This window comes from Ixodes scapularis, unplaced genomic scaffold (genome assembly GCF_016920785.2).
Source record: "Ixodes scapularis isolate PalLabHiFi unplaced genomic scaffold, ASM1692078v2 PGA_scaffold2__306_contigs__length_199485367, whole genome shotgun sequence".
Lineage (NCBI taxonomy): Eukaryota > Metazoa > Arthropoda > Arachnida > Ixodida > Ixodidae > Ixodes > Ixodes scapularis.
In genome coordinates, this window is record NW_024609857.1 from 143,904,296 (window position 1) to 143,926,526 (window position 22,231).

Genomic DNA, 22,231 nt, shown 5'->3' on the forward strand with positions numbered 1-22,231 from the left:
ACTCCGTGTCTTTTTGTCTGAAGTAAAAGCACTCTGACTGCGTCCCAAAGGTTTATCAGAATGTCAAAATAAGAAAGAAAGAAAGAAAAAAAAATCAAAGAAGTAAAAGTCAATGTTCGAAGGTTTATGTGGAACATAACAGCGCACAAAGGACAAGGACAAAGGAAAGCAACATGCAAGACACACAAGCGCGAGACACCAAAGATCCACACTTCTTCGTACCAACTAGCCCAGCTCACCAGCCTTGGAAGGTTTAGACAGCCGGAAGTTAACCTGCCTAATCGCGTCTGGTGTTTCCATTGCGGCAAGGCACGAACTTCGTAAAATCGGTAGTGCATTAGAACGAGCACATCAGCGGAAAGCATAAATGTACGAGTGAAAGGACTTGACATACAGCGCTCTGTCTGTCCACTTCTTCGGCCTGTCCGTTTGTGGTTCGAGCTCTCCTATTTTTGTTTTTCTTTGTCATCGCAGTGTTTGATGTAGATAGACAATTTGCCGAGTGTAATAATTGCAAACCTGACGCCCGTAACGTTCATCGCGCAGTAGCATTGACGCTCAACCGCACCAAAACTTACAGGAGCGGGAACACCGCGTTGTCCTTAGGACGACGTGTGCACAACTGCACATGCGCTTCGCTTCGCGTAGCTCTACTACGTTAGGGCTATGGCGCCTAACGGGCACTATTCATGCGTGAACCACGTTGCGAATTCTCCGCAGGCTTCCGAGACGATATTCCGGATGAAGGTGTCCCGGAACGAGGTGCAGCCCGTGAAGCATGGAGAGGTCAGATATCCTTTCACATTCGCATTGTTTCCGCGTCCTTGCATCACGCCCCAGCTGAGATGGTTAACATCCAGTCCGCCCGTCTCCCTTTGTTGGCCTTCTACACTGCCTCCCTCTCTCCGGAACAATATGGAGGTTGCGCTCCTCTTTCGAAACGGACCGTTTTACAACGAAAGCCGTTATTAGGGAATTTTAATAGATCGTTTCAATACCTCCGATAATAATACCCCAAGACAATAAGATGCATGCGTAAAGGGGTCGGGGGAGTGTCGGTATCAATATAGGAGGTGTAGGAAGGATCTACTGGAACGCCCTCTTGACGAGGTATTGCAGCAGGTCTCCGTGGGTGTTTTATGCAAGACCTCACGTCATGTGACGTCATGTGTCATTGTGTAGTTATGGGGATCACCACCTGAGATTAGGACGTCACGTGATAGTCTGCTTCCTTTAGCAGTGGATGTTAATGCAAACATGCACTGTAGTTAGACCTCATGGCTAAAGTATTTTATAGCAGTAAATGCTAACTCTAGATGTATAACGATTACACGAAGACCCCACAAAGAATCACATTGTGCTGGATATGGTGTCTGGCCAAGATTTTGACAGTGTCGCGCGTCCTGACTAGGTGGCACAATTTAGTGCTCGTAAGCATATAATGTGCCTTGTACACTAATACAGTTAGAATGGTGGTGGAGAATGCAGGCGTGCGTGCAGTGGAAACGTCTGTAATTTTCATGAGGGTGCACAGCGCCCCGGATATTGCCTCAGTTAATTTGCAAGACACGGCAAGAAACCGGGAATTTCTTCTTCTTCCCATTATTACTACGATATTAATTAGTGGCTCAATAAGCCTGTCACGGTCAAGGTTCTACTAAATACCCTTTTACAAAGCACAGTCTCACAAAAGCTATACCGTACCTGACATTTTTGTTTTGAAAAAAAAGCATCGTGCGTTGCACACTTGCCCTGATAACGGTTGTCGTAAAGAGAGAAGGGGGAATCCCTATTTCCACAGGAGCGTCATACAAGCCTCATAGATGTTGTTTAAGAACTCATGGGTTTCAGGATTTGGGGAAAAGTTCATCGGTTAACTGATCTCCATTCAACCATACTTAGCACCCGCGAGACACTGACTTTTTTTTTCTTGATTGTTGAATAGTATATAGGTTCTCAGAAGTCACTGATGTATGCAACTTCATAAATTTCAATGATTCCGTGCTAAGGTTTCCTTCGTATTTTCTATGTGGTTTCATTCTGCCCGACAGTGAGCAAACATGGTGTGTCGACAACCCAAGAACGTATACGTTCGGCCACCAATCAGGGATCTTTAAAGCACGTCAAATGGGGTTTATCAGTGATTTCCTTTATCGTTGGCTCCGCAGGTGATCTTGTTCAGCGTCACGACTGCACTCTTCATGTATCTTATCAGGTAAAGATATAGTTTTCAAGGTCCGGCTCTTATGGTTGTTCTCAAAGAAGGGCGAGTCCGTTGTATTTATCTTTTTCACTTTCTTTTCCCAGGCGCAGTGGTTACTTGAACGACCCGGTCAGCAAGGCCTTCCAGTAAGTTTAGCGGCTATCTCGTAGTCTTATTTTTTATCGAAGACGGGCAGCGCCGTCCGGACTTCGTTTTCGTCACTCAAACTACTGTAGCAATTTATTGTACATCCCTGGACAATATTGGCGAATTCACGTGGTTCTTTCTGCGCGCTCTCGAGCGCTCTTTCCAGAGCGCGTGAAATCGGGGGGGTGGAAAGAGAGTGCTGTGGCCTGATCGGCAGGTTCATTCCGAGGACAGCCTCTCCCTCTCAGAGCGCTCCCTGGCACTCCGTCTGTAGCCGTCGTAGTGCGGAGCGGCGCAGGCGTCACGTGGTACTTGGACGGTGATCACGCGGTTTTGTTGACGATGGCCGGCAGTGGTCTGTGGTGGTGTGCGGGGTCCGGCGAGACGGCGATTGATATGCGGTTCTACAAAGTGCTTGTGCATTCGACGGTGCGAGGTTTACAACGGACGGGACGACATTTGTTTGTGACCGTAACAGGAAAAGTTGACGTGTGAAGTATTCCCCCTTGCTTTTACGAGATCATAAATCTCGTGGCGGTGATTTCGCTAAGCCTAACCGACTAAGAAACAGCTCGCAGAGCTCGCCGCTGTTTTACCGGGTTTTGTGGTCGCTTCAAGAAATTTTCAGGTTTGGTAGAAGTGCGTTCAAAGGTTTGTGTTGTAAAATAAAGGGAATGTCGAATCTAATGCACAGCCATTTGTGTCACATGGCGATATGTGTTATATCCTGCTTGCACAATATTTCGCCGTGTGAAAAATACGGTTTATTAACTATTTTATATTTGCCTGCTCTGCCGTACGCATGACCGCTATCGCAGCGCGTTCACTGTCGAAAACGCAATGAGTTGACAACTCTTTCCAAGCATTGGCTTTCGTTCTGTTCTGCAAAAATCAATTCGTATAGTGCTGGTTTTTTTTTTACTTTGCCTGCCGATGCGTAAAACAATTTACGTCAAAATCGTTATTTCATCACGTTGCGAGCGTAAATTTTGCTCACTCATCCACCGTACGCTTTAATTATTTTTTTAATGCATTATTAAAATTAATAAGTTTTACTTCCGTGACTGGTCTGAGAATGTCAGAGCGCTCTGAACCTAGCAGTTGTGATCGGCTGAAAAGGATCCCGAGTAGCTCTGGCGCCGAGGAGGGGGCGCTCTGCTGAATCAGGGTCAGAGGAGAGAGGCGACCACCCGAATTCACCATAAGTGTTGAATCACACAATGTGGATGTTTGCTGTGGTCGATTGAGGAAAAAACAAATATCTAATTAAAATGGCGATGAAGTGCTCGCAATCTTCCGCGAACCTCATTGCAAGTGTGGTCGTTGGGACATGGAATAGTTTGGTTACTCAACGGCCACAAAAGTTTATCCAACACCCAGCTTTTGCCTCTATGCCTCTTTCTCCCTCACGGACCTATAGCCAGCCGGCACCAGCCAGGTGGCGCCAGCAGGGTGAGAGCCCACGGTTACACCCTGTCTCGTTGTAACTTGGCAAAGGGTGAACGAAAAGTCCCACAATGCGTGCCGACGGCTTCTATGTGTATACGAGCGACACGCGTACTATCGTGGACTCTGTTAGCTATTACACCGCAGCGGTGGCCGTGCCTAGAGTTCCTGTATAGGCTCCCTACGGGAGCCAGAGTTGCGCATTTGTTTTCCCGCGCCAGCCACGCCGCTATTCGCCGAGATCCATCACGTGAGGAGCAAAGCATCCGTTGGCGTGCAAGAAAGCCACCTTTACGGTCGCTCCGCCGACGTTTCTCTTGCCCCGGCGTATGTTTCCCTGCTTTCCGCCTCCTTTCCTCCTCTCCTGTTTTCCATGCGCGGCGGCGCGCGCGGCGCCGCTATTCGCCAAATTTAGTCACGTGAGGAGCAAAGCAACCAGCTCGTGCGGGAAAGCCGGCGCTACGGCCACGCGCCGAGGCTGAATGCGCAACTCTGCTACCGTAGGTAGCTAGCTATACACTCCGTGCGACGCGACTGGCGCGCCGCCGCGCGGCCGGTACTGAAAGTAGGCAGTGAGAACCCCAGAGAAAACCAAACCGAAACCTCGCCGCGTTGGTTGGTGCGCATTGAAGTCGGAGCGGTGCGGTTGCGCTGGGTTCACGGCATGAAGTGCTGCCTGCATGTGCTGCGCCATTAAGTGCTTCAATAGTTATGCGTCGTATCTCGTGCGGACAAAGTTTCACAGTTTTTCACCTCGCCGATGTTTTGTGGGACAGCGACAACGATGGAGCCGTGCCGTACGACGCGAGAAATTTGGTCTCCCGATCACGTCTGCCACTGTGTCGGCACGGCTGACTTAAGGGCCGCCCACACTAGCGAGAAAACGCGCCCGGCGCGCCGATAAATCGGTTAAGCGGGAAGATAAAGGGCGTGTCTCTGCACGCGCTCGTGGCGCTGACTGTGCTTCGGTGACATTTTGTTACTTGCCGCGATCGGCGTGCCACGCGCGTTTTCTCGCTAGTGTGGGCGGCCCTATATACTACACTGCCGCTTTGCGCTCTGCGTTTGTTTTCGTACCAGTAACGCCTACATGTGTCAGCGCCGATAGGGCGAACTGAAACGTCATCCCGCACTCACGGGTATGCTGTGCCAATTTCGATGGAGGAATGCCCTCCAAAGAAGTTTCGTCCCCATCGTACGTGTCGATATTTTCGGACAAGTATGGCACGCAATCTCTACTTCACGAAGAAAGATTCGAACGGTAAAAAAGTGACAAATATAAATCTAAAGAAAACAACAATGAAACTCGAAATAACTAAAGAATTGATGTTTGAGTATGGAAGTTTATGTGGTGAGCTTTCTTTCTTGATCAGCCTCCTTTTGGATGTGGAAACGCTGACACCCCGAGTTCTGTCGACAACATTTTTTTTCCCGGCTTTAGAGCCACCTATTGCAAAGTGGTTCGAACTGGAAGTACCGTCCGCTGGTCCCTTCCTACCTGTAAAGTGTGCACCTCCCACGATGAGTGGTATTATCTTGACAGCCTTTGACGATCAAAGCCAGTTCCCATTTAGTTACGCCGCCCAAACAAAATTTCCACCTGGTTTCGCTATGCCAACAATTTTTGGTGCAGTAAGTGTTGTGTCAAGTGACAGTCATGTCAAAGTACCTGTGCGCCGAAAATCAGCACCTCGCACAGCGGGTTATTACACAACAGCTGACCGCAAAAGCCCTTGACGGCCAAACCGTGTATTGGCCGACAACTTTGTTTTCTCGGCTTTGTAACCACCTTTCGTAAAGTGGTTTCCATTGGAAATCCAGTCTACTAGTCCCTTCCTACCTCTAAATTCTCCACCTCCCACGACCAGTGGTATTCTCTTGACAGCCTTTTCATGGTCAAAACCGGTTCCCATTGAGTTACGCCGACCAAACCGAATGTTCACCTGGTTTCCCTATGCCCCCTTTTTTTGTACAATAAGTGCTGTGTCATGTTACTGTCAAGTCGAAGCACCTGCGTGCCCAAATCTGCACTTTGCACAGCCTGCTATAACACAACAATTTGGGTCCAATATTGGATATCCCGTACAGATTTATTTCTTTATTCGTTAGAAACCTAACTTTCTCATCAGCTGTTTTAATGAAACTTGGCACATTTCGTGCACAAACTTAGTGAACATCTCACTCGCCTGCAAATATTATTGTTCCAGCAGTCCTACGTTTACAGCGACGAGCGAAATAAATTTGCTAGTCAAAGCAATTATGGTGGCGGCCGTCCTGCTTTTCGGAAAATTGCTCTAACTCCTTTTTCGGCCGCAACTAGGGAAATTACTCCTAAGAACGACCCAAACTCAATATATAAGAAGTGGAGAACAGCGAGATGCCCGTGTTAGGTTTAACTTTTGCTTTTTAAGCCGATACGGCTTCAAAAGCAAAAGTTTGGTCCGTGCGCGCTTCCGCCGCCACAGCTTGGCATGCGAAAAGGCGCCGCAGGCTGCTGAGCGCGCCTCACTGTCGAACGCCAGCTCCTCCGCTAGCGGCGCTGCGCGCGTTTTTCAAAGCGCCCCCTATAGTTCCCGCACGGAGTGTATACAGGAACTCTAGCCGTGCCGTACCCCCAGCGCCTCATAGCAGGCGCCGTCCGAAACTCCGCGCATGCGCCGTGTGGCGGACTCGCTCTTCCCGTTTGCGAGCACACCCTCGCTTTGTCGTCTGCTAGGCACAGAGCAGGCGATGCCACAGTGCTGCTCGTCTGGTACCCTGGCCCTAGCGAACTGGTCTTAAACTCATTTTAAACCGGCGATTTTGATTGGGGCAGATTGCAGAGTCATTGGGCATTAACCCTGTCTGCGTTTTTGTTGTATATTTTTTTTTTTTTGCTTTTTCAGAAACAGGATTTCGCAATGCATCTTTCACAATATGCGCTCGCAAACCAGTATGAGCGCAGCAGGTGTGATACAGAAATCGACTTATACTCCGTTTCACCTAAAGTCCGAATGCAGCGTACGCTGCAAAACGACATAGCCAATCAAATAGCGCAAAGGTGCAATGTCACGGAGTGCATCACCGGGGTACACAATAAGGTGCAAAAAGTGAGCTTTTGTCGCTTTTGGTTGGCCCTATCGTCTCGTAACGTCCGCTGAGCTTAGATTTAAAGTGAAACTGATTATAACTGCAAGTTTGACCCATAAAAAAAGAAAAAAAAATTGTCTACCGTGATATTACAATTAGGGGCGATGATTATGCTTAGCTAGCGGAGTCAGGAAATCAACCGTGGGCATCCTCTTACGCGGTTGTTTGCTGAACCGTGTTCAGGGAAAATGGGCAAGCGCTGTGGCGTCGTCTGCTCTGTGCCTAGCAGACGACAAAGCGAGGGTGTGCTCGCAGGCGGGAAGAGCGAGTCCGCCACACGGCGCATGCGCGAGGTTTTGGACGGCGCCTGGTATGAGGCGCTGGGGGTACGGGACGGCCGCCGCTGCGGTGTTATTGCTAACAGTGTCCACGATAGTACATATTGGAGGATGACGCAGTGGAAAGCCTGATACTTCTTTGCAGTAGAAGCGCACTCCGGTGAGAAGCAGTCACGTTCCGATTGGCCCGCCAGGGCCGCAGCTTTCACCGTACTGGCATGTTATGCGATCACGGTTTCCTGGCCTATACCCAGTATTTTCTTGCTGCAGACACTAGGCTAAGCGGCGCCACCGCTTTTTGAACGATGCAGCCGCCACTCCCAGGCATACCCAACGTTTCTTGCCAACGTTTCAGTCTCTAGACAGCGCCAAACAGAACAGCATTGCAGGTTGCCTATAAAGTGCCGATCAAAGCTCGCACTCAGTCTTTGCTTTTTCTGAATCGCCAATGGACGCTACCCCCGAATATAGGAATAATTAAAACAAACTTAAGCGCATTGCACAGATGCGATCCACGAAATCACGACGATGCCCCTTCCAATGCACAAACCGAGCATAGAAAAAACGAACCCTCAGATCTGATAATGGGGATGCCGGCTTATTATAACGACTGAAATAAATTTTAAAAAGGCACTTTATATGAAGCAATGATTATTTAGGCTAACGTTATCGGCAGGTTCTAGACAGCCTAACTTCACCATTAAATAGTGGAAGGAAAATTTAGTTAGCTTTCGAATTATTTATTGTTTTATTATCAATTCAAAGATTCCTCAAACCTCGGATTTCCCCAACCTCGGTTTCCCAAACATTACGGTTACAGTGCGAACAAAAAAGAATGATCATATTTACAGCACATTTGCTCTTCTGAATTTTAAAATCTGTCGTAGCGTATTTGGATGAAGAGAAACACATAACTAATTTAAGTCTTGTGCCAAATAACGTGGATACTTTAATAATGATTTTTTAGTTCTAAGCAATTAGATTTCCTATTACCACTTTTCATCTTACTCCGACGTTCACCGATTAAACCTTTTTTTTTTGTCTAAGTGTCCTTTTCTTAAATTACCTTCAGTCGTTGATAAAACACCCTAGACAAGGCTATTTAAAAAAGCAGATTTCTAAGTTTTTATTTGATAAAATTTGTAAAAGACAGAAAAACATCCCACGTATCACTGGATAGAGGGACGTTTAATTTTAAATGCCCGGCCACCTATGCCTGTCACTCTTCAAGATCTGAAACATCGATTAATTAAAGCTGTGAATTGAGGCCAGTTGATTCGTATCAGGAAAGTAATGAACTACCGTTTTTATATTTGTCGCGCGACACATGGTGCTCATGTCGAGTAAAAAGATTCTCAAGGATTATAGAACTTTGAACCTTGAACCTTACCTATCCAGTAATGTGCAGGATGTGTCTTTTACAGTTTGTTTGACATAACAAGTTCAAATATGTTTTTTTTATGATTGGATAGCCCTGTTTATGTACAGACAGCGCTATCTTCAGCATTTACCGTGTCTCCGCGCTCTCCTCACAGATTTATTGTGGGCAAGGAAGAGTTCGTAAAGGGATCGTCGAGCCCTAGTCCCCTGGGCTCTCCCACCCCGCCTTCGTCGGTGGACGCGTCGGACAACGCGGGCCCCGCGACGCAGGAGCTTCAGGCGGCCTGGGCGTACGCCTCGCAGGTCCTGGACGACCAGAGCTCCTGGACGCAGAAGCAGCTGGCCGCCCTGGGACTCAACTCGCGCCACTGGTCTTGCGGGCACAAGAGGGGTTGCCTCGCGCATGTGGCACACGTGAGCATCAACGCGGCATTCGGATTTTTGCTTACTCACGTTCAAGTGTGCTGTACCGTAGCCTCCTATTCACTGGCAAAGCCTGGCAGATCGCAACGAGAAGCGGCCGCCGAAATAAAAAAGGTGGAGGGGCAGACAAGAGACGAGAGCAGAGCCACATGTCTGGCGCCCCGCCGCGGCGAGACGCCGAAACGCGCTTCTTCCGAGCGAACAGTTGTGCTTCGGGTCCTCGCCACTTCAAAAGCTGTGCGCTGACGTCCAGGTTCCTTGAGAAATAACTCTTTGATGCTCTGTGCTAACAGGTCTTCGCGCTCCAAATCTGCGACCGGGCACTCTATGGCTCCGTCGTCGAACTGCTAGGCATTGTGAGTATAGAGGCGGCTGTGGCTATGCATGGGTTTGCACGTAACGACATCGCACCATGCTGGCGGTTATTCCTACTTTTTGCCGGTAAAATCGCATTCGATGGTATAAAATTTACGCCGCACGCTCTCCGCAGCAAGGCGGTCACAATGGATGCTCTTGGGACGTCAGTGCAGGTCATGTGTAGTCATGTATAGCTGTCGCGTCTCTGGTGCGAGCTTCCTACCTTCGATAAGATGTCGGTGCCTTCGAGTGTGCACGCGCAGCCAAAGCGTGGTGGAAGGCAACGAGCTCGCGTTAAAGGCAGAACATCGAAAAGAAACACCTTGCCGTCCTTGTTCAGGGAGTGATAAGATTTAACGTAGCGTTAGGAAAATAAAATGCGAAGGGCACGCTCTGGTGCAAGAGCCCCCTGAAGCTCCTGGTTTTTCAGCTCACTTTTTCTAACTGACACTCTATTTAGGACCGTTGCAATAATTACTACAAAAAAGAGACACCTAGGGACGCAGACGGGCAAGGACCAGCACGTGTTTATCTCCGTCTTCTCTGCGGTCTCTTCTCGCTGGGTTGATTTTACCTGGCCGACTTGTGTTAAACAAACTGAGTACAGATTTTACCTGAGAGTGCGAAAGTAAAGAGTTGTCAAGGCTAGTGCACGTACTCACGACGCTTGCTCATGTGTCCACCTTGTCGTGCGGTAGCCTCGGCCATCGTTTCCCTCGTGTGTCTGAGCTAACTCATTCGCTGTCTTTGGTTGCGCACGTAATTTGTCCAGGTCTTTGGCTAAATACGGATAGCGTTTGTTCAGTTAGTTTTTAGCAAGATCTGTTTTACTACCGTGGGGTTTCGAAACTATGGCACCTTGTATGTCCGTTGTTTAAGATCAATTTGGCTGCTTTGTGTACACTGCTGGTAACGCGGTGCCGTTGATGTGCATCAACCTATGATTATAATTTACACAAAACACACACACAACAAAAAACGGGAATAGTGGAAATTCCCCTATGAGGCGTCGACGTGTTTCGAACATACTTTCTGGTTTAGTCGTCAAAAGTGCAAGCAATATTCCTTAACATGCGCCTACACTTTCGAACGACTCTCAAACATCTGCTCGTATCGTATATTTGTCGCAACGCAGTTGTATTATAACATGCCGAGAAATTGAGACGTTACAACTGTAACCATGTCTTCGCCCGGTTGCGGGCCGGTGAAGCCGTCGACGAAATGTGTGCGTTACCTGAGTGGGAGGCTATTGCTCTCGATATCCGAAGTTGTCGGATGCCACTCGTACACACCAAACTGGAAGCAACAGATTTCGCGCACAGGAAACAACGCAGGATCGCGGCGTATTCGCTGTGTGTGATTTGTTTTGTTGGAGACAGTAAAAGCAAAAAACGCGATAAGCGCATGCAGTGCTGGAGGTGTTACGGGAGAAACAAAGTAACGAATTACGTTAGCCTTACTTGCAAATGAAAGGAGCGTGTTACCGGCCTACGTTACTTCAAAATAAAAGTAACGTCTTACCGTCACTGTTAGTGAAAAAAAAATAACACACGTTACTCTTGTGTTCTTTTTTTTTATTTATGAATTAAAACGTTCGACAGTTTTAACAGAGCGTCAAAAGCTACCTTCAAATTTGGTAAAATTTTAAAGGCACGTGGGATGAGCGCAACGACTCGTATGACCAGGCGCCAGGAAATGCGAAAAGAAATATTAAAGGGTAATTTTGTTCGGAAGTCTCGGGAAAGCGTAACAAGTAACGTAACCACGTCACTCGTTGCTCGAAATATGTAACGCAAGTTCGTTATACGCTACTGTTTTTGGAACGGTAACGAGTACCTTGTCTACGTTACCAAAAATAGTAACGCGTTAGTGGCAGCACTGGACAAGCGCCTTGACGATGCACTTTCGGCGCGGCTTGGTTGGGTCCACCGGATCATCGCGTCGGCTGCGGTAGGAGTATGCGGAGCGCAAGTTCGTCTGCTTCTTGCATAGGGGTCGCGATGACGTCAGAACGCCGAGCTCTGATTGGCTGATTGAGAAAGAAAAATAGTGGGTAGACCTCGAGGCATCTAGCATTAAGGTCTACCTACTGTCCTTTCAATCAAAGCCAATCAGAACTAGGAGTCCTTCTGACGTCACAGCAACCGCTGAGCAAGAAGCAGACGAACTTGCTCTCCGAATAGCCCGATGTCACGGTACTCTGCCTGCCCAGGGCTTCGTGCGGCCTTTCCTGGTCGGCTGCGGCGTCCGCATCCTGTTTCGGCTAGTGGCAATGCGAAAGCGAATCCTGAGCGACCCCAGCTTCCTGTACCGGGCCCTGTACAGGGCGGACAACCTTTGGCTCGGCGTCTTCCTGGGCTCCTTCGGAGGAATCTACAGGGTACGTGCCTACGAGAACAAGTCTGGGAGTCGTGGTCACGGTGCTGACAACTGTAGTCTGTTTCACTTTATAATGCAGCGCAGAAGACGTTACGTGCCATCGACGCTAATCCAGTGCACTGTGATTTTCGCGTGACCTTCGGGAGAGGCGCGGCGTTGCGCGGAGTGTGTTGTAGTTCCAAGATACGTCCCAGCCTTGGATTGGCAAGGATGGCCCGTAGCGTCTGTTCCTGCCTATCGTAAGGACTAAACGGAGTATATGTCTGTCCTTACAAGGACGGCTGCAACTCGGTAGGGAGAATTTTACTACGTCTCAATAAAAGGCTTCTGACAGGTGCCATTATCAGAGTTTGTGCTATGACTTTGCCCAATTTATGAAACACAACATACGCGTGGTTGGTTGTGGAGATCGCAGACGGGGAATGTGTGTTTGGAGCGTGCACATTCTACTTTCTGGTGCGAACGTTTTTTTTAAATATACGGTTAATATATTGTTAAGCCTATCAATACCGGGTGTATATAACATTCCAAGCGGGCATCATGAAAACAACGACCAGACCTGCACGAAATCTGTTACATGTTATAAGTCAGTGGTTCTCAACAATTTATGTTTCGTGGACCCCTTGCGGATCGGCGGAGATGATGGAGGACCCTGTTTTTGGAAAGGGGAATGGAAAGGTAAAGTGTAATTATAATAATGATTTAATAAACTGATATTCGCGACTCCAGCAAAACGGACGCCGCCAAGCGGGAAAACCGGGAACCAGCCGGTCCAGGTCGCTCCGCGCCCCGCCGGGTCTCTGATGGCTTTCGCGGACGCGTGCTGTCGGCGCGGCGGCGAGCAATGTAATTTGACGAAGGTCCGAAAATTTCTTAAGTTTGCCTGAGTGTTCATTAGTGTGGTGAAGCCTCAGTAGATTGTTTCTTTCCATCACGTGTTTGAAAGCCCGTTTGTTCCACAACACACGATCGCGTGCTTTCAATTTTTTGGATGGGGAGGAATCACGGAAAAACGTTTTGATTTCTCGTCTGTCTCTAATCACAATCAAAGTGACGACTGCTTGGTAACTGATAAACGGTTTCTTTATAAGGATGTAGAACAGTAGACTGAGTTCGACAGACGAAGTGCTTCACTGGAGGGGACACCAATGTTGCAGTCAAGTGAAAGGGAAGGTTCGATAGCTGCTTTCCTTGAGTTTGGTTGTACTCGATTAGCTTCAAGTTAATTTGAGCCACTAACGCCGGCCGGTGCGTTGGCTATTCATCTTGGCGGCTTCTCGCCGAAAAAGACCACATTGAAGGAGTTGGCCTAATTTCGCAATTACTTGATTCAGAAAACCTGCTCGCTCCATATGATTAATGAGGGAAATTATCTGCTTTCAAAAGGTGGGGGACGCGTCTCGCAAAGATTGAAGCTGTCTCGTCATTAGGATCTATCGCGCCTCCAATACTTATATTATAACCCCCGTCGAATCCAGCAGCAATATACGTCTACATTGCTCAGGTTGACCGGCCACAAAAAATACTAATTTTATCCGTTCAGGATTCGAAGTCAAGTTCAATTCAGAGAGGTCTGAGTGAATCTCTGATGAAGACTCTCCTCAGCTTGTCCGCATTCGTCTCCGTTCTACCGGCTAGAACCAATTGGCTAAGTTTAAGTAGTATCTCTCTGTCTGTCAAAGATACTTTTATTCAGCAGTTCACCCTAATAGTTAGTCAACTAAGTTCATATTTCAACCCGAAGAACATACTAATATCGCTTTAGTGGGACCATAGTACGTAATATAATACATAACCGCATATTCATCAAAATGACTTCTCGATTGCTACTAAAACCTGAATTGAAATACGAGTATCAGCTGCTTAGTGAAGTGCCAGCGAGTTGACATGCTCCTTGGTTCAAGAAGCGCTTGCTTAATTTTCGTAATTTTCCTGCAGCCTGTGTTCTTGACCGAGCACACGACTGCAGCTGTTTCTTGAAACGCGGACAGGCACAAAAGCTCAATTTCGCGGACAGGTAAGTCGCATGATCGAGGCATGCGAGTTAGCTAAAAATTACTCTCGGTGGAACAATTTTGTAGCCCTCGCCGCTTTCCTTAGATGATCAAAACTAATTAGAGTTACCGTTTCTCCGGAGCCCATAGTTTCGGTTTTGATCGAAGTCTCCGAGGCGAAAGTTTGACATGAAAAGAACAAAAAACACCGGCAAAACAAAACTATGCTCGGCAAGTTTATGCGCTCCGGCTAAACTTAACTGTCTCAGTTCAAATACCCATAAAAATGGGCATTCAACAAAAGAATAATTGTTAAATTGAATGCGCCACCCATTCAGGCGGCCCGGCTGAGCCGACGCGACCTGGACTCAGCCGCCATGTTTGTTTGGTGGTGGCGCCCCCTATAGGTCGCTGGAGTCGCGAATAACTAAGGACAAGTGTGAAATACACTTCTCTGGTTGACACACACACAAGAAAGCTCACCCCGAAATTGGAACGTTTCTTCTCAATTTGAAAAACAAAATTTTTATTACCGGGCTTCGACTGGTGAGTCCGGGCTTCGCGAACCCCTAGGATGCCTTTGCGGAGCCCAATATATTCCGCGGACCTCTATTGGAGTACTACTATCATAAGTGACCAAATTGCTTGTAATATATACCCTTTTCTGGCGATATTAGAACTTGTTTATGATTATTTTCTATAATCATCAAGACCTCTTCCTAACCCTCAGTATTTTATACTTTTACTGAGCTTACGGATTAGACATAAAATTTTTAATTCGTCTCTCCCCCAGTGACGTGCACACAAAATCCCAATATCATCATATCAAGAGAAGAAAAGAAACACCAGCTTGTGAATTTATGAAGCTCTCTATTGCACGTATTAAATTTGTTACTTGTCAATGCAAATGACACTGAGATAACTTCCACTAAACAATAAATAATAAAACAGTCAGCGGCCATTTGAAGTAACTAAGTTACTTTGAATCTCTAGTAAGTGAGTAATCAAGTCAATTACTTTTTTTATTTCCAGTAATAAAAAATACAATTACTCGGAATAAAGAAAGTACTGCGATGAAATAAGTTATATGTTTGTCTTTGCTTCTTGTTTAACGTTATTCAATGCTGGCTATGACGTAGGATCTATTTGCAAAAACATGCCATTCCTATTTATTCAGAGAGACTCAGACGTAATGAAGCTGGAGCTCGTCCAAAAGTTTATGCAGAAAATAGTAGGGTTTCTCGAGTGAAGCTACGAGGACGATGCGAGCTGCAGAAGCACAAGGAATCTAAAGGTGATTAGTTGAGGAGAATCTACTCATGGAGTCATGGTCGGTTCCCCCTGGATTTATCACTAGCCGGTATAGTCCCCCGCCTCGCCTGACTATATTGTCTCACATCACAGTGCGAACAATGCATGCTTCTCCTCAATGGTGTGTCTGCTCTCTGATTCAGCCTAACTTGGCAGAGGGATAGCGGAAGCAGTTCATTCCCTCCGACGACACTTTGTCACTCGACTCAATCCGACGCCCTGATTGGCTGGCTGGGGACGTAGCTTTGGCCGTTTATCAAGTTCAGCTGAAACAAGCTGTGGCTATACGCACCATAAGACAAATTCTGCCTGTCTCTTTGGTATATACCAAAGCCACTCTAAATGCGTAGCACTCCTAAGTCCTCTGTGGCGTCTTGGTGTCATATGACGTCACAGCCTTACGTGACGTCACGTGACAACCGGGAAGCTTGTGGTAACGTGACCTCACGCCACGCGACAACGTGAACGTTAGGTCACTGTGTCACGTGACCACATGCTGTATCATGATGTTATGGCGACAAATGACGTGACGGCAGGACACGTCACTTGACACAATGACGTCACACTGTCGTGTGACGTCATGATGACACGTCACGTCCCGCGCACGGACACGAAAGCTACGTCCTGCACATGGACACGAAAGCGCGAAGAGCTGGTTTTAAGATACTATTCATTTAACAACCTGTACATGTGCACGTTAGTTAAATGCAATAGTTGACAGCTTGCGTTACGGTGGATTAAATGCGCATAACTTTTAGGACCACCTCTTGGCGAGTTGGTGGCCGCTAATGTGACGATGCGCACATGCGATGAGCACCACTGGTTTTTTGTCCACATTCTTCTCCTTGGTTTTACCTTTGTTGATAAAAAAAACAGTGGTTGTGCTGTCATACATCCACAATTTTTCGCATAGGATGAAAAAGATCGCAGAAAAACAAGAAGTAAGAGTGGCCTTATACGCCCTTTATAAGCTAAACAAATTATGCAAGAAGGTGAATGAACTGGAAAGCAACACAAGAGGTCAAGCATCATGTAAGGTGAAACACAAACACAAGTTCGTTGACTGCACTAAAGGGGTTGTATACAAGATACCACTGACGTGTGGAAAATTGCACATAGGACAAACGGGGAGATGTATAAGTGAGAGACTAAGAGAGCAAAAATACGCTTGCGGGCAGTTGCAGGTATCTAGTAACCTCGCAGCACACTTTGCAAGATGCAACTGCGAAGCTCTCATTGAAACCACAACCATCTTAGATCGATCACTAGACAGGACCAAGTGCGAAACCGTGGAAGCTTTTCACATGGCTTCCGGAAGGCATGGCACGTGCGTTAGTGAACCTACATTAGCTTTAAAACAAAAAGAAATAGAGCTGGTTAAAAAGATCCCGCAGCACAACAGGGCAAACATCTGATCAAGGGTGCCAGCAGCATAAACACAAACACTGCCAATACAAACTACCTACAAATAAGAAAAAAAACGAAGAAAGGGTAAAAGCACAGGCGAGCTGGTGAAGAACTTCCATCGTAAACCGGAGACACGGAAAAATAAAAAATAAAAAAAAACGGACAAACAACAACAAGTCTCAAACTAGAAGCTGTGTTTGAGAGACTTGTTGTTGTTTTGTCCGTTTTTTTTTATTTTTTATTTTTCCGTGTCTCCGGTTTACGATGGAAATGGAACATCTACAAATGACAGAAAAGACATTAATCGTCCCAGTCCTTTCCACGATTTCTCAGGTACATACGCGTCTTTTAAACTCCGTCATTTAACTGTCCCCTAAAACACCGTGTCTACAATTGCCCGCAATGACATTAATTTTCAATACCGTGAATTAGTAGGCACTCTTCATCCTTCAAAACAAGAGTATAAAGTAGGAAGAAGAAACGAAAAATAAACAGTTGTATGGTAAGCGCTTCACAAGTACGTCAAGTTCTTAACTGTCATTCATATCATCTCATAGTTTAAGTCTTTATGTGTTAAGTTTAATTTCGCAGCGCAGTATACTTCGGAATGTCAAACCAACTAGCCCAAATCCAAGTATTGTTAATAAATGCTACGCATTTCGAGCGCCTTTGAATATAGCTGTGTGAGTGGGTGGGTGGGGACAGAAAACTCGCGCCTTGTTCATTTCACAAATTTATCGACAGGCGATAAGTTACTTTATCCACAACTCGAGCTGCTTGCCACCTATGAGCAGCTTTTATATATATATATATATATATTAAAAAAAAAAACTCGAGATACACTTAAGCATTTCTTATGAGTTGTGAATGCAAAAGCGTGCAAGCCGCTCGTTCGTTCCTTTTGTCGTCTGCCGCGTACTAGCGCGCGCGCGCTTCGGGGTCTCGGAGGCCATGTCGCAGCGGCCAATGGGAGCCCCGTCGACGCGCGCCAGCCAATGAAACCGAAGGTGATCGTGGAAACTAGGAGCCGTTTGCGCGCTTCAGGCTGATGATGTCAGCTCGCTCCATGGGACAGTTAATGCTTTCGAATTAAAATCGGGGATAAACAAAAGTACGTGTCTCAAAATTTGGCTCTAATAGTTCAGGAGAATCATAAGACAGCTTCACGCACAACTCCTCGAGTTCGGGGACTGGCGCATAGAAGATCGGCTGTCCACCTTAGCGGAGGCTTGAGTGCTGACACAGATGATGATGATGACGACGACGACGATGATGATGATAGTGCGACGCACGCATCCTGACACAAAGAGGCGTCTGCTTTGCAGCTTGTGAGCTGTCTGCTACGATGGACGGGCGACGGGGCCAGCGATTGGCACGCACTTCCCGCTGGCCTGCTTGCCGGCCTGGCCATGTTCTGGTACCCGAGCCCCAGCATGGCGCTCTACCTCACCTGGAAGCTGGTTGAGGTGAGGCCTCGAGTCAAGGTTAAGGACGATAGCGGGCTGTAACCTCCCCCCCCCCCCCCTTTCCCCCCAAAATAAAATAAAAAAGAAATCCAGCCGACCCTATTAAATACAAATGCATTTCGACACCCGCAGTTAATTAAGTGAAGAAGGAATGTAATTATATATGTTTTTTTCTATTTCTACAAAGTGTTATATTTTGGGAATTGCGAACCTCTCAGTGCGCATCAAATATCTTACCTTATCAACTTTGATTTTGAAGCTATTACCGAATTAATTATTTGTAACTGGGAGATATCTCACCAAAATTATTAAGAAACAGAATATCCAACGTTTTATTTTTTGTCCAGTTTTCAATACATCATAAGCTGTTTCTTATGCAATGTTATTGATCGTGTGTCTTAATATCTTACCTATCTTGTTTTGTATCGGGAGCAGTGACCATGTAGCGTAATGCCATAGCGCAATGAAGACTCCGCTAAAGCCTTAAATACCAGCAGTCTTATCTTCAAATTATTGACTTTGTTTATTTTATATAAATAAGCAGAAATGCCGCGCAGCTTTTTGGTTGTAAATTCGTCCTCTCTTACAATGTACTCGTCCACATAGATACCGATATATTTAACAGCACTATGGTAGGGTAGAAGTTTACATTTGCAATTATTGCACTGTGTAGAATAAAAGAAATGTTTGTTGACGATACAACACGTTTATGGGGATTTGGAAAACACATAAGTGATGTTTTTGTGACATCCACAAATATCAAATTTGCTGCAAACCATTTCGATAACATATCTTTTTGAAAACGGTGATATCATCATTATATTTATCATGTGGTAATTATAGTACCGTGCAATCTGCGCCGTATTTAAATATATTAGACTGCAGAGGAAAAAAATATCAACTGTGTTGGTTTTTATGTAATAAAGAGTGACCGATAGTATCGGATGCTTTTTATAGGTCTAGAAAGAGAGCCAGCTATTTTATTTGTGTGAAGTGTTTCGTGACTGCAGTCCGCGAAGTCATCAGAAGGAAAAAGTTTAATTTTCGATTGACAAAACCCATATTGTGTAATGCTTCCTAAAAAAAAAAAAAAAGTCGCACATAAATTATTTATATTTTTTGTACCCATTGTCTTAATAATATGAGCCATTATCTGTAATATGAATATGGGTCTCTAGCTCTCAAATTTATGTTGTTTCTCCTTCTTATATAAGGGCCTTATCACGAAGTCTTTTCAGACTTTTTGGAGTATTGCAAAATATCATTGAATATTTTAAACAAAATTTGTTTTAGCTGATCAAAATTGTAGCGGATATCTCTAATGCTAATTTTATCTATTCCGAGTGATTTATTTATTGTCATTAACAGCATAATAAATACTCAAAAGGTCGTTTTCAGTCATATCTGGTAGGTACGCTGAATTTGCGGGGCTAGCGTAGGAAGTGATGTTTAGTGGACCTGTGGCCGGTATATTACTTTTGAGTACATTCACGGATTCAATGAAACTTTCGTTAAAAGAATCTGATTCCCTGTACTAAGTGGTACCGTAAAAATGCCTTTGAATTGTATCATCAATACTGTAAGAAGCACGAGTGTTTTGCATCGACCATGGTCGTCGTTTCCGAGTAGATGTGAACCTTCCGTTACTGTGAGAATAACGCGAGACAAACAAGAACGCATTCGAGTACCGAGGGCATCGCGTACTGACTAACCAACTCGTGCAGCTGCTGCTGCATTTACAATGCGCTGAGATGAGCGGAAGCGATACACATATAATGAATATATTATTATTCGAGCGTGAGGAGCTGGCAAATTATTCTTCAAACAAATGTAGAGAATGAAATTGAACCTTGCTTGTAGCATGGTTGCTTATTTGATTGTTCAGAGGTTATAGACGCCTGTTGTTGTTGTTTCATAACTGCTATCGCATTTTTTTTGTCTAGAACCTGTACATGGCTGGAATGGACAAAGGGATCTTGCCTTGCATTCCTGGCTCACCGGTGTTGCTGTATTCTCTGTCGTGTGCCGTCCTTTTTTACGCAGTAAGTTCTGTCGCTCTTTTCGTGTCTATTAAGGTTGAAAAGCTTTTCAATATTTAAAATGACGGCGTCGCCGTCGCCGTCGGCGTAACCGCGCGTTGCATTATGGGACGTTTCCCATAATGACGACGCACGTGATATCACGAGGGTGACGTCACATGTGACGTTCACACGGAGCCTAAATTTAGTACGAAAATTTACCCGCTAAATTTAGCGGGAAAATTTCCCCACTAAATTAAGCGGAAAAAATTCCCCTCTAAATTTAGCGGAAACATTTTCCCGCTATATTTAGCGGAAAAATGTCCCAATTGAATTTAGCAGGGAATTTGTACCGCAATATATAGCGAGAAATTTAGCGAAAATTTCCTGCTAACTTGTATGGTAGCAGGAGAGGAGAAGGGTAGGGTGCTGAGGGGGAGGAAGGGCACACCCTCACCTCCGTGCCCTCTCCTCCTCCTCCTTAAGTGCTGCGCTCTAATTCGGCATTACAGGGAATTTCCCACAGAGTGGGAAAAAGCCTTGCCGCCCAGGTCGGGAGACAAACAGAAGCCGGTTTCCCGGGTTCGGTAATCGCCTCGGCCGCGAAAGCAATAGTGAAAAGCAATAAGGGTGAGGCGCGGGGAAATGTAACAAAAAAGTAAAGAAAGCAGGTTATGCGCACCACATGTCACGTGGCTTTAAAAGAGCCGCCTCGAAGTACGGGGTAGATGTGGTGTTCTGGGCACGTAACAAGCGGTATTTGCTCTGCAGTAGAAAAGCGCGTGAACAAGGAAGAGAAACAGGGGGAGAGGCCGTGCGCCATAAAACACCGCATTGAGTTCGTGCCATGTACCTTGGATGTAGTATGTAGTATACCAGATACCCCTCACGTGCGGGAAGGTTTACATCGGACAGACGGGGCGGCGCCTTAACATTCGCCTGCGGGAACACAGTAGTTCTTTAACAGGAACAGCTCCCACTTGGCGTATACACTGCAGGGACTGCGCCTGTGCACCGTTACTAGACAAGGCCATTGTGTTGTATAAACACAGGGGCCAAAAAGCTCGAGAGATTGTCGAAGCCCATAGAATAAAAAAGGAAGTCCAGCCTGCGTGACTCAGGCTTCCTTGAATTTGCTGGACAGTGAGGTCGGATTTTTAGATCGGGGATGACGCATATAGAATTGTGTAACAGATAGCACCCAATTTTATAAGGCGCATGCTCATTTCCATCGTGATTAGAGAATCGTGTTTTCGTATGTTTTCTTCGTGGTTTCCTGATAATAAACCTTTCAGTTGTTAGTCAGCGCTCGTCCTGTCCAGTTCCTTCCTTTGTCCTTGTAAAATTCGCACTGTTTCATTATGAATGGTAAAAATCTTTCTTTTTTATTTCTAACTTTAATGTACCTTTCTACATTCAATTCACTTACAATAGCGGACTGTTCTCAAATGACGTTTTCGCTGACCTTCCTCACCTTTAATTGCAAATTTACTTTCCAGAAAACTGGTCTCTCCCTTTGGGTCAAGTCTTAAAATCAGGTGGCATCAGAAATATAAGTGATAGAACTAATATCTAAAACCAATCTGTTAAAAAAAAATAATCCGAGGACACTTAAACATTTCTTATGAGTTGTGATTGGGAAAGCATTCTTGGCGCCGAGAGCAGCAGAAGCGACCGCAGCGCCGGCAGGGAGTGAGGCGGTTCGCCGCGCAGACCGCCCTGGCTCGCTGGTGACTTCTGCGCCGCTGGGTGAGGCAGCGGCGGGAGTGCGAAGCTCGGCGCGGGACGTGCTGAAATCACATGTCTTCTCATCATCATCATCGCCCTAGCTGCGGGTACCGGTAGATGACGTTAGACCACATAGCGTAACGTTAAGCTTTACGTTAGGCCTGACGTCAGGCCAGCGCATACCCGCGTCCCCCCCCCCCTCACGTCAAACAATTGCGTGTACCGTTTGACGACGTTAGACCTCAAAGCGCAACGATTGGCCTAACGTTAGGCCTAAAGTCAGGCGCAGCGCATCCGCGTCCCCCCTTCCGGCTGCGCCGCCAGCAGTTCAGCTGGCTCCTTAGCAACGATGACTCCGTTGCTATGGAGCTACATGACGCGTCGCAGCCCATGAGAATTTAGGTGCCGTTTCGCTGCTATTGAGACAACGCCGGTTTCGCTCCAAGAAACAGATAATTCTTTCGCATTAAAAAAATTTAAAAATGAGTCGAACCTTAATAAATGCGGCGTCGAGCCCTATCAAGCGGCAGAAAGAAAAGAAAGATTGATGAGAACCTCAAAGCAC

At 46.3% G+C, this 22,231-nt stretch overlaps 1 protein-coding gene across 1 annotated transcript in view; it reads left to right on the forward strand.

Moving 5' to 3' along the window:
- The window catches only part of LOC8023497 (transmembrane protein 135), a 108,990-nt gene that overhangs the window by 72,126 nt on the left and 14,633 nt on the right, over nucleotides 1-22,231 (forward strand). The window contains exons 5-11 of the mRNA XM_029987878.4: nucleotides 721-786; nucleotides 2,169-2,215; nucleotides 2,308-2,349; nucleotides 8,739-8,997; nucleotides 11,576-11,743; nucleotides 17,780-17,920; nucleotides 19,864-19,962. Of these exons, the coding sequence (XP_029843738.3) occupies nucleotides 721-786; nucleotides 2,169-2,215; nucleotides 2,308-2,349; nucleotides 8,739-8,997; nucleotides 11,576-11,743; nucleotides 17,780-17,920; nucleotides 19,864-19,962 (822 nt within the window). The remainder of the gene's footprint in view (nucleotides 1-720; nucleotides 787-2,168; nucleotides 2,216-2,307; nucleotides 2,350-8,738; nucleotides 8,998-11,575; nucleotides 11,744-17,779; nucleotides 17,921-19,863; nucleotides 19,963-22,231) is intronic.